This window comes from Peromyscus californicus, unplaced genomic scaffold, assembly GCF_007827085.1.
Source record: "Peromyscus californicus insignis strain IS unplaced genomic scaffold, ASM782708v3 Scaffold_2__1_contigs__length_46816999, whole genome shotgun sequence".
In the NCBI taxonomy this organism is placed as follows: domain Eukaryota; kingdom Metazoa; phylum Chordata; class Mammalia; order Rodentia; family Cricetidae; genus Peromyscus; species Peromyscus californicus.
The window spans coordinates 27,083,460-27,098,916 of NW_026294540.1; the positions used below are offsets into that span (position 1 = coordinate 27,083,460).

At 53.2% G+C, this 15,457-nt stretch overlaps 1 protein-coding gene across 2 annotated transcripts; it reads left to right on the top strand.

Annotated features, from left to right (window-relative positions):
* The first annotated feature begins 3,393 nt into the window (after positions 1–3,393).
* Positions 3,394–12,165, top strand: Myl10 (myosin light chain 10). 2 transcript variants are annotated; one of them, XM_052754806.1, is made up of 6 exons: positions 3,394–3,444; positions 4,538–4,613; positions 5,423–5,527; positions 9,197–9,275; positions 11,827–11,881; positions 11,986–12,165. In XM_052754806.1, exons 1-6 carry the CDS (start codon positions 3,409–3,411, stop codon positions 12,076–12,078), a joined length of 444 nt encoding a protein of 147 aa, XP_052610766.1. In that variant the 5' UTR covers positions 3,394–3,408; the 3' UTR covers positions 12,079–12,165. The 2 variants fall into 2 exon arrangements, with proteins under 2 accessions (XP_052610766.1, XP_052610767.1); XM_052754807.1 differs by lacking the exon at positions 4,538–4,613 and having other exon boundaries at positions 3,394–3,452; positions 5,376–5,527.
* The last annotated feature ends 3,292 nt before the right edge of the window (positions 12,166–15,457 follow it).

Sequence of the window (15,457 nt, forward strand, 5' to 3'; positions counted from 1 at the left end):
TGAGGCAGGCTCTCTTATTGTTAGCTGGAGATTACCAACTGGTCTAGAACAACTGCCCCATGAGGCCCAAGGACCCCGTCTCTTGGATTATAGGCGCATGCTACCAACTTCTGCCTTTTTACGTGGGCTCTGGTTCTCATGCATGCAAGACGATCACTCTGCAGTCTGAGTTATTTCCCAGGCTCTCATCCATGTGGGTTCTGGTTTGGTGATGTTCTTTGATCCCACAAAGGTAGAAGTTGGGGGATAAGGAGGAAGAACGTGGTGAGAGGTGAGTGAGCTGGTCTTACTGGCTCTGTAGATGTCCTGACTGGGAGGATGAGGGTCCTGTTGCCTGCCGGGCAGGGGATCAAATTGGAGCATGCTGGCGGTATGGGTCCCTCTCAGGCCCTGCAGCTGTCCCCTGCCCCTGTGACTCAGAGCCTGTCCTTCCTTCTATCACCATCTATTAATGACTTACCTCCTACAAGACTATAAGCTCTTTGGAGACAAGGAAGGGGACTGATTTCTCTCAGGGTCCTGGGGACTAGACCCAGGCTTTGACTGGAGGCCAGCAGGTGTCTTGTAGTCATTCTGATGTTTTGAGGTGGGCATTACTCTTGATTTCATAAGTAAAGATGGCCTAGGGGTGTGGCTTAGTCAGTAGAGCCCTTGCCCAGCATCCATGGGGCCTTGCATTCCATCCTCAGTACCATATAAACCGGACATGGTGACACATGCCGGTCATCTCAGCACTTGGAAGATGGAGACACAAGGATTAGAAATTCAAGGTTATCCTTTGCTACATAATGACTTTGAAGCCAGCTTGGGCTACATGAGATTCTGTGCTAAAAAAAAAAAAAAGTTAATATAAGCAGGGAAATGGAGACTTAAAGTATGTAAGTGTCTTATGTATGTGTGTGCACATCTGTGTGCATGTGCAGAGGCCAGAGAAGGATGTCAGGTGTCCTGCTCTATCAGTCTGCACCATATTCCCTTGAGACAGGGTCTCTCACTGAACCTGGAGTTGGTCTAGCCCAGCCCTCCTCCAGTCTCCATCTCCCCTAGCATTAGAGTTCCAAGTGTGTGGGCAAATGCACCTGAATTTTTATGTGAGTTCTCTGAATTTGAACTCAGGTCTTCCTGCGTCTCCAGGGAGCAGTCTTACCCTCTAACCCAGCTCTCCAGTCATGGTATCTGCCTTTCTTTATCATCACAAAAGCCAGGATGAAAACTGAGCTCTGGGTGACGCCCTTCTTCCTTGGAATGTTCTCTTCGCCGTAAATTTACCTTTCAAAGGTGCAGTATAAACTTAAACTTCCAAGCCAGATAAAAGATGGTCCCTTCCTGCCTTGCAGAGCTCTGGGCCCCAGGAGGGCCTGTGACCAGGTGGACTTGAAAGGCCAGGGTGGAGAAGGCATATGGAGGCGTGTGTGTGTGTGTGTGTGTGTGTGTGTGTGTGTGTGTGTGTGTGTGTGTATGTGTGTGTGTGTGTGTGTGTTGGGGGTGGGGTTGCAGTCCCGAGAATGGGTAGAATATCCTGCCGTCGGAAGTGATCATTTTTTATTAATCAGAGGGAAATGTATATGTAATTATGTGAGATGAACTCCGCAGGGGAGTTCTTTTCTTTATGATATCTGAAGGGATTTATAAATATTTCCTAGGCTTACAGCATCCCACGTGTGGTCTCCTTGCCAGGCACCCCCTCTTTCAAAGGATTACTAGAGATTAGCACCCAGTAAAAGCTAATTATAAGTCACTGGGTTGTTGCTCCTGACATGTGCCCAGGAGCCCTAGGGAATTGAGGGGAGAGTAGAGTGGGAGTTGGGGGACCACACAGGTGCTAGAGTGGCAGCAGGGAGGCTGGGGTAACCCCAGCTAGGGAGGCTAGACAATACTGGGGGAGGGTTGCCGGCTGGTGGGGGAGGGGGCTGAGCCCAGACCTTCGCTCCTCTCTGACCTCAAGAGTCACTTGAAGGCACTGGGGGAGAACTGTGTTGACAACACACGTGTTCTGTAAACACGAGGTCCCAAGGTGGATCCCCAGAACCCAGGCTGGAAAAGAAGTTGGATGTGGTATCACAGGCTTGTCTTCCCAGTGTTGGAGAGAATAACACTGGGAACACAGAGACAGTGGATCCCTGGGGCTCACTGGCCAGCCAGCCTGGCTGAATAGGTAAGCTCTGGCTGATGAGAGATCCTGTCTCAAAAATATAACCGAGAGGTGGCTCAGAAGGTAAAAGGTGCTTGCTGCCAAGTCTGATGACCTGAGTTCAATCCCTGGTCCCCACACAATGGAACAAGAGAGAGAGCCAACTCCTGAAAGCTGTCCTCTGACCTCCACACACACATACACACTGGCATGTGCCTACAGGCGCTTGCGCGCATGCACACACACACACACACACACACACACACACACACACACACACACACCATTCTGAGGTGACAGGAGCAGAAGGCAGCTCCAAGTGGGTCTGGGGTGAGAAAAGGACCCCGGTGAGTGGATGGGGGACTCTGAGACCCTGTCCAGGATGAATCTTGCAGGAGTAAGAGCCTCCACAGTATGCTGAGAATATTCTGGCAGCTTTTACAACCAGACAAGAAGGCTAGATTCCAGCAGAGTGGAGGGTTACAAGGGTGAGCTCAGAAAGTTCCACAGAAGATCGGAGGATAGAAAAGTGCCCATTCTGATCCCACCTGCTTTGGGAGCCTGGATGTGGGTGGGTGACTAGGTCAGGAGCAGTTGCCCCACCCTGCTCGGTGGACACTCCGCAGACTTCTTTCCTGAGCTGAGAAAAGTGAGACTATTGTATTAGTTACTTCTCTCATGCTAGGACAAAGGACCCGAGAAAAGCAAGGTAAATTGAACTGTTTTGGCTCACAATTCGAGGATGCAGTCCATCACTGGGTGGGGTTGTCATGGCAACGGGAGCATGCATGAGGCAGCTGGTCACACTGCATCGGCCGTCGGAAAGCAAGAGAGATGAACACTGGTGCTCAGTTCAGGACCCCAGCCCGTGGGACGATGCCACCCACGTTTATGGCGGGTCTTCCCAGCTCTGTTAACTAGTCTAGAAACTTCCCTGCAGACATGCCCAGAGGTTTGTCTCCACAGTGACTCTAGGCCCTGTCCAGTGGACAGTCACCAGCTGTCACAAGAAGCTGTGAAACTCTGCCCACTGCTCCAGCCGGCTGCTCTGTGTGTGTGTGTGTGTGTGTGTGTGTGTGTGTGTGTGTGTGTGTGTACAAGGAAGAAGGGTGATGGTAGTACCTGGACCGACCGTGGTGTTCTGGACCCCTGGTCTGGCACCGGTGACGGCTGAGCTCTGGAAGAAGCAAGGGCTAGGAGGATTCACCTCTTCCTCCCAGGCACCCAGAAGAGCCCGGAAGAGAGCAGAGGGCACAGCCAGTTCCAACGTCTTCTCAATGTTCGACCAGTCCCAGATTCAGGAGTTTAAAGAGGTTGGTTGGTGGCCCTGGGGACCCCGGGGACCTGTATTAGTTACTTTCCTTTTTGCTGCAACAACATCTCTGGCACATAGTAACCTAAGGAGGAAAGGTTTGTTCCGGCTCCCAGTGTGCGGGTGCAGTCCGTCAGCGTTTGGGAAGGGGTAGCGGCAGAGGCCTGAGCTGCTCACACAGCATCCCGGGTCAGGAAGAAGAGAGAGATGAATGCCAGCGCTCGGCTTGCTTCTCAGCCCATGGGATGGTTGCAGCCCTCACTTAAGGTGGCTTTTTCTACCTCAGTTAGCCCAGTCCGGAAAACCCCTCATAGATGTGCCCAGAGGTGTGTTTCCATGGTGATTCTAAATCTAGTCAGGTTGACAATAATAGCGATGAACCGTCACAAGAGGGTTACCGGGATTCTCAGGGGTGGTTCGAGGAGCCCACAGTGGCTGCCCACACTGTCATCCTTCCTCGAGGTCCCCATGGCTGCCTCTGTGCCTACAGAGGTGCTCGCTACCCTCTACCTGAGCCTGTACTTTGCTGTGTGACTTATGGAAAAGCCTTAATTTCCCTCTTTGAGCCTCAGTTTCCCTCTCCGAGTCGCTGTGCTCTTGAAAATGAGACAATGAGTGTGGAGTTCCAAAGCTCAAAGAGGGTGGACTACAGTCCCCAGGATGTAGCATGCACTAAGCTAAGGTGGAGCTCTGGCTTGGGATGAAGGTTAATCTAATTAATCTTCATCAACAAAAAATCGGGAGTCAAATATTGGGGTAAGAACCTGAAAGATCAGAGAACAGGGAGCAGCTGCCAGTTGCTTCCTACCTCTTCTATTCCTCCGTCCAAAAGGGCCGAGATCCTCTCTCAGCCCTGCCTTACCACTTCCTGTCTCCTCTCTCCGTAGTCCTCCAAACCTCTATGGTCAGCTAGTGGCAAGCTCCTCCCTCCGACTCCAAGCAAGCTTTATTTGTCAGAGCACAATCAAAGTACCACACAACAGCTCCTAATTGAGGTTCCTCCCTCGGCAGACGACGCAGGACACCTTGGAGAGAGGGGGAGGGACCAACTAGACTGGGTAGGCCCTGTGGTTCACCGTCCCTGTCTCCATCAGGCCTTCACTATCATGGACCAGAACCGGGATGGCTTCATCGACAAGGAGGACCTGAGAGACACCTTTGCCGCGCTGGGTGGGTAAAGCAGAAGCTGGGGCCGCGTGAGACCTTGGTTTTTAGGTAGAGCTAACGACCGAGGTGGAAAGAAGGGCAGACCAAGGCAGCCACAGCATGAGGCTTGAGAGCTGAGGGGCGCGGTGGAGGGGAAGGCGTCCAGGGTGGCAGGAGGGCTTGGTGGCCAGGGGAGGGCATTTTAAGATCATTTTTGACATTGTGCAAAGGCCCTGGAGTATGAGGGGTCAAACGGGTGGGTTAGCACACGCCTGTCATCCCAGCATTCCCATACCGAGGCAGGTGGAGTTCTGATTCAGTGATAGCCTGGACTATGTGTCCAGACACTGTCTCAAAATCAAAGAGTAGAGAGCTGGGTTTGGGGGAAAAACTGGAGTTGACTAACTAAGGTACCAATATGGGTGGAGTTTTTGAGGTCCTGGGAACCTGAGTGCCCACTGGGACCAAGTAGAATCCCAGGGTTCCCGTGTCCAGGAATGCATGAGACCTGAGGCCCCCGATGTACCCCACTTCACTTCTTCCAGCCTCCGCTTTTTTGTTTATTGTTGCTTTGATCTGTGAAAGGGAGATACAGAGTGGCTTGCTTTGCTTTCTAGGAAGAGAGAGAGAGAGAGAGAGAGAGAGAGAGAGAGAGAGAGAGAGAGAGAGAGAGAGAGAGTGAGTGGGGAGGGTGGAGGCAGCAGCCTGTAGACTCCAGCATTCCCCCTGAAGTTTCCCCAATAGACGGCCAGCGCCCGGTGGAGACAGGTGGAGCAGAAGAAGCAGGAGAGACTGCAAGGCTCTCTTCAGGCGCGTCCCCTCTCCCTCTCCAGGCCGCATAAACGTCAAGAACGAGGAGCTGGAAGCCATGGTGAAGGAAGCTCCAGGGCCCATCAACTTCACAGTCTTCCTGACCATGTTTGGGGAGAAACTCAAGGGTGAGTGAGCTTCTTGGGAGCCTGGGCAAGGGCTGGGAGCAGGAAGTGGATACATCCTGGCCCTTATGTTCCATAACCACAGGTGGAAACACGGTAAGGCTCCCAGGTACGGACCCCCTGGCTGTGCACACTGGCCTGGACCCTGCCTCAGTTTCCACCTCTGTGTGCACGCACAGCAGAGACCGCTGTAATGACTTGGAATCCCTCTGCTCACTGTCAGGACAATACCCACCCCTTCCACTCCCAGTTCCCCTTTCCTACTGCCCGCTCTGCCCTCCTCCCGACCTGCCTGTCCTGCCTGTCTGTCCTCCGTTGATGGTGACGGATAGGCAGAGGGGTGCTAAAAGGGAATAGGAATTCTGGATCCACTCATGGCTGACCCCATTGCTAGGCTGGTTACTTGCCTTGTCCTATTGTGGGGTCACTGTGGTCTCCAGGGAAAGGACTGGGGAGCTCTTCTCAGTGATGAGGAGTCAGAGGAGGCCCAGTGAGTTCGTGAAAACTGCCCCAGGTATCCCCGCAAAAGAAAACTCAAATAGACCCTGGTTCTAACTACTCCATACTCCTGAGATGTAGCCCCAGGTCTGGGGCTGGAAGATACGTCATCTCTGACCTTAAGTGTTCTGTGGTGGAACGGGACATCCTGGGCTATGGTTGTCCCTAACCTTTAAGGTTAAGATCTCCCTCACAGAATGAGTGAGTGAGTGATAATGAATGGGCTGATTTGCTTTCTATACTTTGGTATTTTAGTAGAACCCTTGCTTAGAATATTCTCAGGATTAGAGGTGTGACTCAGTGGTAGAGCACCTGCCTAGAATCCCCCAGTGAGGGGCTGGGAGTGTGGCTCAGTGGTAGAGCACCTGCCTAGAATCCTCCAGTGAGGGGCTGAGATGTGGCTCAGTGGTAGAGCTCCTGCCTAGAATCCCCCAGTGAGGGGCTGGGGTGTGGCTCAGTGGTAGAGCTCCTGCCTAGAATCCCCCAGTGAGGGGCTGGGGTATACAGCTCATCAGTAGAGCCAGAGGATGGTGTCTGCAACCCTGATGTGACATGTATGCTGGAGATGAAGAGGAGTTCATTTAGGACTCTTTTGGGTGCTCACAGGAAGGGGCACCACTTTTAGCTGTGATGGCCTGTTTTACAGACGAGGACACTGAGGCCGGAGGCTCACTTAGTCTGTGGCTAAGTCGGAGTGGTGATGGAGGGCCGGCTGGGGACCTAGAACTGCAGCTTGTTCTCATCTCTGCTGGGGTTCCAAGCCTGGGGCTCCAGCTGAGCCTGTCATGCAAGCTTGTCTGGGGCTGCGTGAGAGGCTGGTAGCGGGGAGGGCAGCGGGCTGGGACAGGCACCATCGCGGCCATTAATTGAGACAAGGAGACTGTCCTTTGACTTCCCGCAATGGCAGGCAGCCACTGTACCGGCTTTTTATGGGTCTTCCAGGCCTCAGCAGAGGCCCTCTCTGGGGACAAGGCAGAGAGTGCCTGGCTGAGGTGAGTGTGCCGCAGCCGGGCCAGAGCTAACCAAATCCAGGACTTGGTCCCCAGGAAGACGGTGGGGCTAACTGCAGATCAGCTCCAGCTGCCAGGACTCCTCAGAGAGACACTGGGGTCTTTAGCTAACTGAGAGGATTGGGAAGCAGTGGCCTTGGAGACTGGGACTCTAGCCAGCCCCCATCAGAACCCCTGCACCCCTTGAGTCCCTCTACCCTAGAGCCGCTGAGCCCACCTGGGAAGGATGCACTGGCTCTGGTCACTGTTCAGAGGGGGACGAGGCTCTCCTTCCCAGGAGACAGCAGTTTCATCGAGAAGACTATAAGGGTCTGACCCATTCTGATAGCGGACACACAGAGCCCTGGGATAGTCTTACAGGGGACACACAGGTCCTTCGTGTAGTCTGATGGGGGAGGTCCAGAGAGCCCTGACTTAGTCTAATGGAGGAGACACAGACAGACCTGATTCATTCTGATGGGGGAAGTAAGAGGGTCCTGCCCCAGTCTGATGGGGAGACATGGCAAGCTTGATGTCCAAGTGGTGAAGCTGTAGGCCTGGAGCTGGACTCAGAGCAGGGAGGGATTTGTGGCTCTGAGTCACTGACATTCATTAAGACCTATCCTTAAGCTGTGTGGTGGCACATACCTGTAATCCCAGCACTTGGGAGGAGGAAAGCAGGGGGATCCGGAGTTCAAAGCCAATCTCAGCTATACAGCAAGTCCTAGACCAGCCTGGGCTGTAGGACATATGCAGTTAAAACAAAACAGAACAAAACAAAACAAAAACAGAGCAAAACTAAACAAAATTTCAGGCCATTAGCGGTCATTAGCCAGCTGGGCCTTTATATACTGTGGCGAACACGCCTTTGATCCCATGACAGTGCAGGACCTTGAAGGAAGGAAAGAGCTTTCCAGATCCACTTGGAGCCTGATGTGGAACAGCATGATGAGGAAAAAGGCCTGAGTAAGGGATGTCACCTGCTGTCATTCAGATAGACTGGAAGCCTTCCATGAGTCCTTTTCTCTGGGCCTCAGCTTCCCCATAAGTACAAAGAGAGGGCCAGGTATTGAAACTCCCTGGGGGCCCCAGAATCCCTTCTGTCTCCTTCCTCCTCCTTTTCCCCTCTTTCTCTCCCGCAACTTCTATCTAAACTCCTTTGTTCTGAGGGAGGATCTAGGGCCTTTCACATGCTAACCAAGCACACTGTCCACAAACCTTGCTGCTGGCTCCTCACTGGGGGATTCTAGGCAGGTGCCCTACCACTGAGCCACACCCCCAGGCCCTCACTGGGGGATTCTAGGCAGGGGCTCTCCCACTGAGCCACACCCCAGCCCCTCACTGGGGGATTCTAGGCAGGTGTTCTACCACTGAGCCATGTCCCCAGCCCCTCACTAGAGGATTCTAGGCAGGGGCTCTACCACTGAGCCACACCCCAGCCCCTCACTGGGGGATTCTAGGCAGATGCTATAGTACTGAGCCACACCTCCAACCCCAGATTAATTTATTTTGATAACAAGTTTCTTCTAAGCCACAAAAGTGGTGCAATAGAAACTGTTTCAAGAGCTTGGAGGTTTTACAGAAACCTAAATGGACTGCATACATTTAGTTGCAAGTAACTTGCCCCACTGTGCATAGACTCCCTGACAGCATTTACTATGCTTTTCACTTTCCTGACGACTGTTCCCATTTCATAGATGAAGAAACTGAAGCTCAAAGAGGTTAGGTGACTTCCTAGGTTAGGTCTCCAAGCTGGTATTATTGAATGATCAGTGAAGTCTGGGGGTGAGGGAGCAGCCACTGTGAGACTCATGCACAGAGGCTGTAAATGAAGGATACAGTTCCGAGCTTAGGGGCTGAGGCTGGAGCTCATTGGAGAGCTCCTCAAGATTGGGCCACCCAGAGGTAGATGGGGGGACAATGGGCTGGGTGACGGTGCAGCTGGAATAATTCCTATTGTGCCACTTTTGTGGCTTTGAGGAAAGTTGTTACCGAAATAAGGATTCAGAGTCTGGGGGTGTAGCTCAGTGGTACAGCACCTGTCTAGAATCCCCAAGTGAGGGGCTGGGGTGTGACTAAGAGTTGGGGACGTTCCCCCTCTCTTAACCCCTGCCCAGCTTGGCACCACCTCTGAGAGGCCCCCACTACCCTTTCATTTTCCTTGTCCTGTGTGTGCTACCTCTAGGCACGGACCCAGAAGAGACCATACTGCATGCCTTCAAGGTGTTTGACACTGAAGGAAAAGGCTTCGTCAAGGCTGACTTGTAAGTTCTCAGGACTTGAGATGAGGCGTGCCAAGGTTGGTGTCAACCTTGGCTCCTCTCCCCTCAGCTGAGCAGGGCTAACATCCATCCAGTGGCTAGAGGCCACGGCCAGGCCAGCACCGTTCTTCCTGATAGACCTTCCGTCTCTCCCAGGCCTTGGTGTCTCCCTCTCTCCCTGTGTGTGGAAGTGGATGGACAGTGTGGCATGGGTCAAGGGGTGCTTCTGAGTGTTGGGGATGGAGAGGGGCGGGAGTGAGCCCAGAAGGACAAGTACAGGTTGACCACTCTAGGGTGGGAATTCTAGCGGTGAGAACAGAAGATGAATCACGGCTTAGTGAGCATGTTTACTGAGCTGGCCTGGGGGAGAAGAATAGCCTGGAGTCGGAAGAAGCGGGGGTTATGGCTCATGGATGGGGGTTGGAACGGGAAGGACTGTCCAGCAGAGATCCAGAAGCCAAGGTCCGTGGAACACAGGGTTTGGGGAGAGGACAGTGTCAGATGGGGACATCAGTGACCCGCTCCGCTTGGGATGCCTGGTAGAAAGTGGCCGTAAGCAGCTCTCCTGCAGGCCCTTGGGCTGGCATGATAGAGGCGGGTTCTGCTGTGGTACACACGGGGGCATGTCCTAGTGAGAGCAGAGGGGACAGAGAGTCAGGTCAGGGAGCACAGTCTTCTCTGGTCCCTGGAAGCGGGGCCAACCTCCAAGATGTCCCTTCCAAACCTTGCTGGGTCTTAGGTGGCCCTGGCTGGTGAGATGGCCCCTCCTTATCAAGGATAGGCTGGTATTCAATGACAACAATTCTTTAGCAGCTCAGGTGCTGACAGTTCTGGTTGTCCACAGAGCTTCCACTTGTGGGGGTGGAGGAGCGGGCGGACTGGGTCTGGTGGAGACGTGCATGTCCCTTCTTACATAGTGTCATCAAAGGCTCTGAGTCAGGCTCCCCAGAGTGCAGATGGACTACCAAAGTGATATACCAGTGGTAATATCAAACCAAAACCTCGGGGTCTGTGGCCCCTTCCTGATTCTTGAGGTTCCAGGAGAACCCCCCCCTGACATGACTGGGACTATCTTCTCCCCCACCAATATGAAGATAGGGCTGAGGTGGGGGTGAGGAAGGGATGTCCCTGAGGGATTCATTTGGGGAATGGAAGGAACCATCCTGGGCTGTGGGGACCTAGAGCACAGGGCTGCTGGCCAGATAGGCCACAGAAGTGCCTCTGGTTGAAACAGAGCCTGCAAGGTCCCCAGCTTTGGCAATCTGGAAACTGTGACTGTCTCATAGTAACAAACAATGGAAAATGTGTGTCGCCCCTGAACCAGGGCCTGCCGCCACCGGCGCCAGAGGATGTCCCAAGAGCAGAGGCTCCACTTAGCTCTCTGATCCCATCCTTGCCCACAGAACCTCCTTAAGCTTGCAAACCCCTTCTTAGTTGCAAGGGATATAAGTTCTCATGCAGATCTGGGTGCAGGCCCCACCTCCAGCAATATTCCCTTGGATCCCAAGGAGACAGGCCCAACCCTGCCACATCCTCCCTATGGGATGGCCCCCGCAAGCCTCAGTTTCTCCCTAGATAAAGGGGATTCTTGCACTAGTGTCCCAGGTCTGTGAAGAATCAAGTTCTAAAGAGACCCATGGGAAGACTGAGCTGCATCTTCCCATGATGCTCTTGGCCTTGAACAGCATGAGGTGGTCTGGGAAATGCTGGTCAGCTGACAGCCAAAACAGCTGGAAGAGACACCAAGGCAGCCAAGGTGGGGACAGGCTGGTCATTCCAGCTACTCTGAGGCAGGAGATTCAAGACCAGACTGAGTTACAGAATGAGTTCAAGACCAGCCTGGGACACTTAGTGAAGATGTCTCAAAATAGAAAGTAAAGAGAAGCCGGGCTGTGGTGGCACACGTCTTTAATCCCAGCACTCAGGAGGCAGAGGCAGGCGGATCTCTGAGTTCGAGGCCAGCCTGGTCTACAAAGTGAGTTCCAGGACAGCCAGGGCTACCCAGAGAAACTCTGTCTTGAAAAACAAAGCAAAACAACAAAAAAGAAAAAAGAAAGTAAAGCAGACTGAGGACATAACTTGAGGGTAGAGTTCCTACCTTGAGTGACTCAGTGAGGGGCTGGGGTGTGGCTCAGTGGTAGAGCACCTGAGTAGAATCCCCCAGTGAGGGGCTGGGGTGTGGCTCAGTGGTAGAGCCCCTGTCTAGAATCCTCCAGTGAGGGGCACTAGAGCGTTCACCTTCCATGACCCAGGCCCTAGCCAAAGACAAAGGAGCCCCCCACAGCAGTCTAAGGTTGACTGTTAGCACACTCTGGGCATCTCAGTGGCCTCCGGGTCATGTTGGAGTCTCAAGATCATTCTGTTTTGTCCCCCATGGCTGCTTGAAGAGTACCGTTTGTCAGAGAAGCAGTTAGGACTCAAAGAGCTGCCTTGGGCCTGGGAGAATTGGTCCTAGGCTAGGGTCCCCTGGGCTAGAGCTCCCCTAGGAACCTTACGTCCACGTGGCCACCAGGCAGCTCTTTCCCAAGACATGATGGCTTCTCTCTACCAACAGCATTAAGGAAAAACTTATGACTCAGGCTGACCGGTTCAGTGAGGAGGAGGTAAGTGTGTGCTTTGGGGGGAAATTCCCACAGATGCCCTGCCCTGACTCCTTCCTCTCTTCCATCAGCCTCCATGTAACCTGACCCTCTGCTCTCTCTCCTAGGTCAAGCAGATGTTTGCAGCTTTCCCGCCAGATGTCTGTGGCAACTTAGACTACAGGAATCTGTGCTACGTCATCACACATGGCGAGGAGAAGGACTAGAAGACATGCTCCCTCTATACCTAGAGTCGGCCAAGGCTGGCTGCGTTGGGGGACCGGTGCAAGGCTCCTGTTGCCAGCATGGGCAGGGGAAACAGTCTCCATCACCCTTGGAGTCCGGAGCTGAAGTGGGAATAAATAACACAGAGATGTACATCTGGGTGATGTTTGCGTGGTTAGTGTTCTGGTTGGGGAGACAGCAAAACCTTCCCCTCCTTACTAGTTTTTCCAAAACTTTTGGTTCCCTGGTTCTGAAGCTCAGCTGTTCCTGATGAGCTAGTGTTTAGAAGTAATGGACAGTTTTAATGCCCCGCATCTGGACCACAGGGCATTGCCTTCATTGATGGGGGTTTTATTGAGCACCTAGCGTCTGTGAGTCGCCTGGAGGAGACAGGGTTGTTCATGGGCAGTGGGGTCATGAGGACCATGGGGAGAATGATTCTCAGATGGGTCAAAGCTGGGAGGAGGGGGGGAGGGAAAGGGAGGCACTTGTAGAAGCAGCTGGGCACAGGCAAAGTTGGAGAGGAGGAGAGATGGATTCGGGGACATTTAAAAAGTAGGTACAGAACTCTTCACCCTCACGCATGGCATTGGAGATGGACTAGCCAGGGCTAAAGGGGACTTCATTGTGATTAAAAATGTCTGCCCAGGCTGGAGAGATGGCTCAGCGGTTAAGAACACTGACTGCTCTTCCAAAAGACCAGGGTTCAATTCCCAGCACCCCATGACCGCTCACAACTGTCTGTAACTCCAGTTCTAGGGGATCTGACACCCTCACACATAGACAAAACACTAATGCACAAACAAAATAAAATGGAAAGAATGTTCTTTTTTTTTTTTTTTTAATATCTGTCCACCAAAAGACACCACCAAGAATGTGAAAAAACCAGAGGCCAGAAGATTCTGGGGACACATAGATCTTGACAAAGGTCTCATATCTGCCTCCCTGTGTATGTGTGTGTATGTTATATTTAACCCTACATAGTAACAATGGAAAACATGATAGTTATTTAAGTTTTTTTATTTAATGTATGTATGTGTGTGAATGGGAAGCATTCATGTAGAAGTCAGAGGACACATGGGAGCGTCGGTTCTCTCTTTCCACCATCTGGGTCCTGGCAATCAAACTGAGGTCTCAGGCTTGGCAGCAAGTGCCTTTCCTCGCCAAGCCATCTCGCCAGCTCCCTACTTTTTTTTTTTTGTTGGTCCCTGTAACAAGACAGCTGAGCAAACAACTTCAGTGGGAAGGGGAGGGGAAGGATTTATTTTGGCTCACACGTTCAGAGGGTTCAGCCCAAGAGGACTGCAAAGTTTGAGGCTGGTCGGGGCTGTGGATTCTGTCGCCAATAAACAAAACAGTAGGAGAGGAAGGAAGGAAGAGAGGAGGGAGGAAGGGAGGGAGGAGGGAGGAGAGGGAGGAGGGAGGAGAGGGAGGAGGGAGGGAGGGAGGAGGGAGGAGAGGAAGGAGGGAGGGAGACAAGGAAGAAAAGAGAAGAGGGAGGGAGAGTGTGACAGATGGACAGTCAGACAGACAGACTTAAGAAGTAGGGAGCCCTTGGCCTTCTCACCCCTCAGGGGAGGGAGTGAGAGGCCCCCGTCAGCCTGCAGCTCCTGGCCTGGGTCACAGGGACTGTCCACAAGGAGGAGGCCGAGGTCTCTAGAAGAACCCTTCGTCCACCACAGCCCTGGCTCCTCGCTTTCTAAGACAGGCTTTCCTGGAAATCCCGAGCCGAGCCCCAGCGAGGCCACTGAAGACTTGTCAGACCCTTTGCATTCCAGAAGGAGACAGAGCCAGGGTTGCAGGGAGTGGGTGCCTCAGGCAACCTCTGACCCCCCTCACTTGAGAGTCTCTCTTCCTGACAGCCGAGCCTGCCATCCCGCAGGGGCCCTGGCTCACTAGGGACTCTGGGCAGGCAGTGTAGAGGTCAAAGGGACCCCACAGGTTAAAGAGGGGGTGCATGAGGGGAGGACACTCACCTTCCTCCTCCCTCATTAAGAATCTGTTCACTGGGCCAGAGTGCAGTGGTGATCAATAAAACCAGTTTGAACTGTGCATTGAGCTCAAGAGGAACTTAGTGAGACCCTCTGTCAAAGTGAATGCTAAAACATGTCTGGGGTTGCTGCTCAGTGGGAGATTGCCAGCTTAGAGTCCCCCAGTGAGGGGCTGGGGTGTGGCTCAGTGGTAGAGCACCTGCCTAGAATCCCATAGTAAGGGGCTGGGGTGTGGTTCAGTGGTAGAGCACCTGCCTAGAATCCCCCATTGAGGGGCTGGGGTGTGGTTCAGTGGTAGAGCACCTGCCTAGAATCCCCCAGTGAGGGGCTGGGGTGTGGCTCAGTGGTAGAGCCCCTGCCTAGAATCCTCCAGTGAGGGGCTGGGGTGTGGCTCAGTGGTAGAGCCCCTGCCTAGAATCCCCCAGTGAGGGGCTGGGGTGTGGCTCAGTGGTGGAGCCCCTGCCTAGAATCCCCCAGTGAGGGGCTGGGGGTGTGGCTTAGTATAGAGCACCAGCCCAGTATTCTTGAAGCCCTGGGTTCAGTCCTCAGTTCTGCAAAACAACAACAGAAGAACTTCTGTAAGAACTTCTGACCGCACTCCAGCTGTGCCCTGCCCCTTCTTCTGGACCCAGGGCCTTTGCTTTTGGTGACTCCTCTGTTTGGAACTGTCACTCTACTGCTCCACCCTGCCTATGGTCTCAGTTCAGTGACAGGGGCTTAAGTCCCACACTCCTGTAATAGGTCAAGTCCGGGTCAGAACACCTGATACTCGAATATATGTATTATCACTTGTGTGTGTGTGTGTGTGTGTGCGCGTGTGTGTTCATGCCCGCACATGTCTCTGTGTATGTTCATGCCCGCACATGTCTCTGTGTGTGTTCATGCCCCACACACCTGTTTGCATGCTCACGTGGAGTCCAGAGGACAAATTGAGTTGTTTTTCTCCTGCAGGATAGAGCTCAGGTTGTCATGGACAACACCCTTTCCCCACCGAACCAGCTGACGGGCTCACCAGGTACTTTTGCTGGGATTTGTAAGTCCCAAAGAGCGGGGATTCATGGGGACGGGGGTGGTTTTGCTCACTACAATGTCCCTAGACCTCCGCAGTCGTCCTGGTATATGGTAGAGTCAAAGTCTGCTCATCTCCAGCATGCCCAGAGATCCAGCCTGGAGCCCCAAGGCCTATGGAGGCCGCTACACAATGACACGCCTCGTGTGGCCAAAGCTGGTACTGCAATCCGTTCCAGAGGGCCCCTCCCACCCACCTCAGGCCTTCACCAAGCCTACCTGGCCAGCCAGTCTTCAGTCTCCCCATAAGTAGAATGAACTCAGGTGTCCCTTGGCGTCTTAGGGACTATCATGGCTCAAGGTAGCAGCTAATCCGACACTG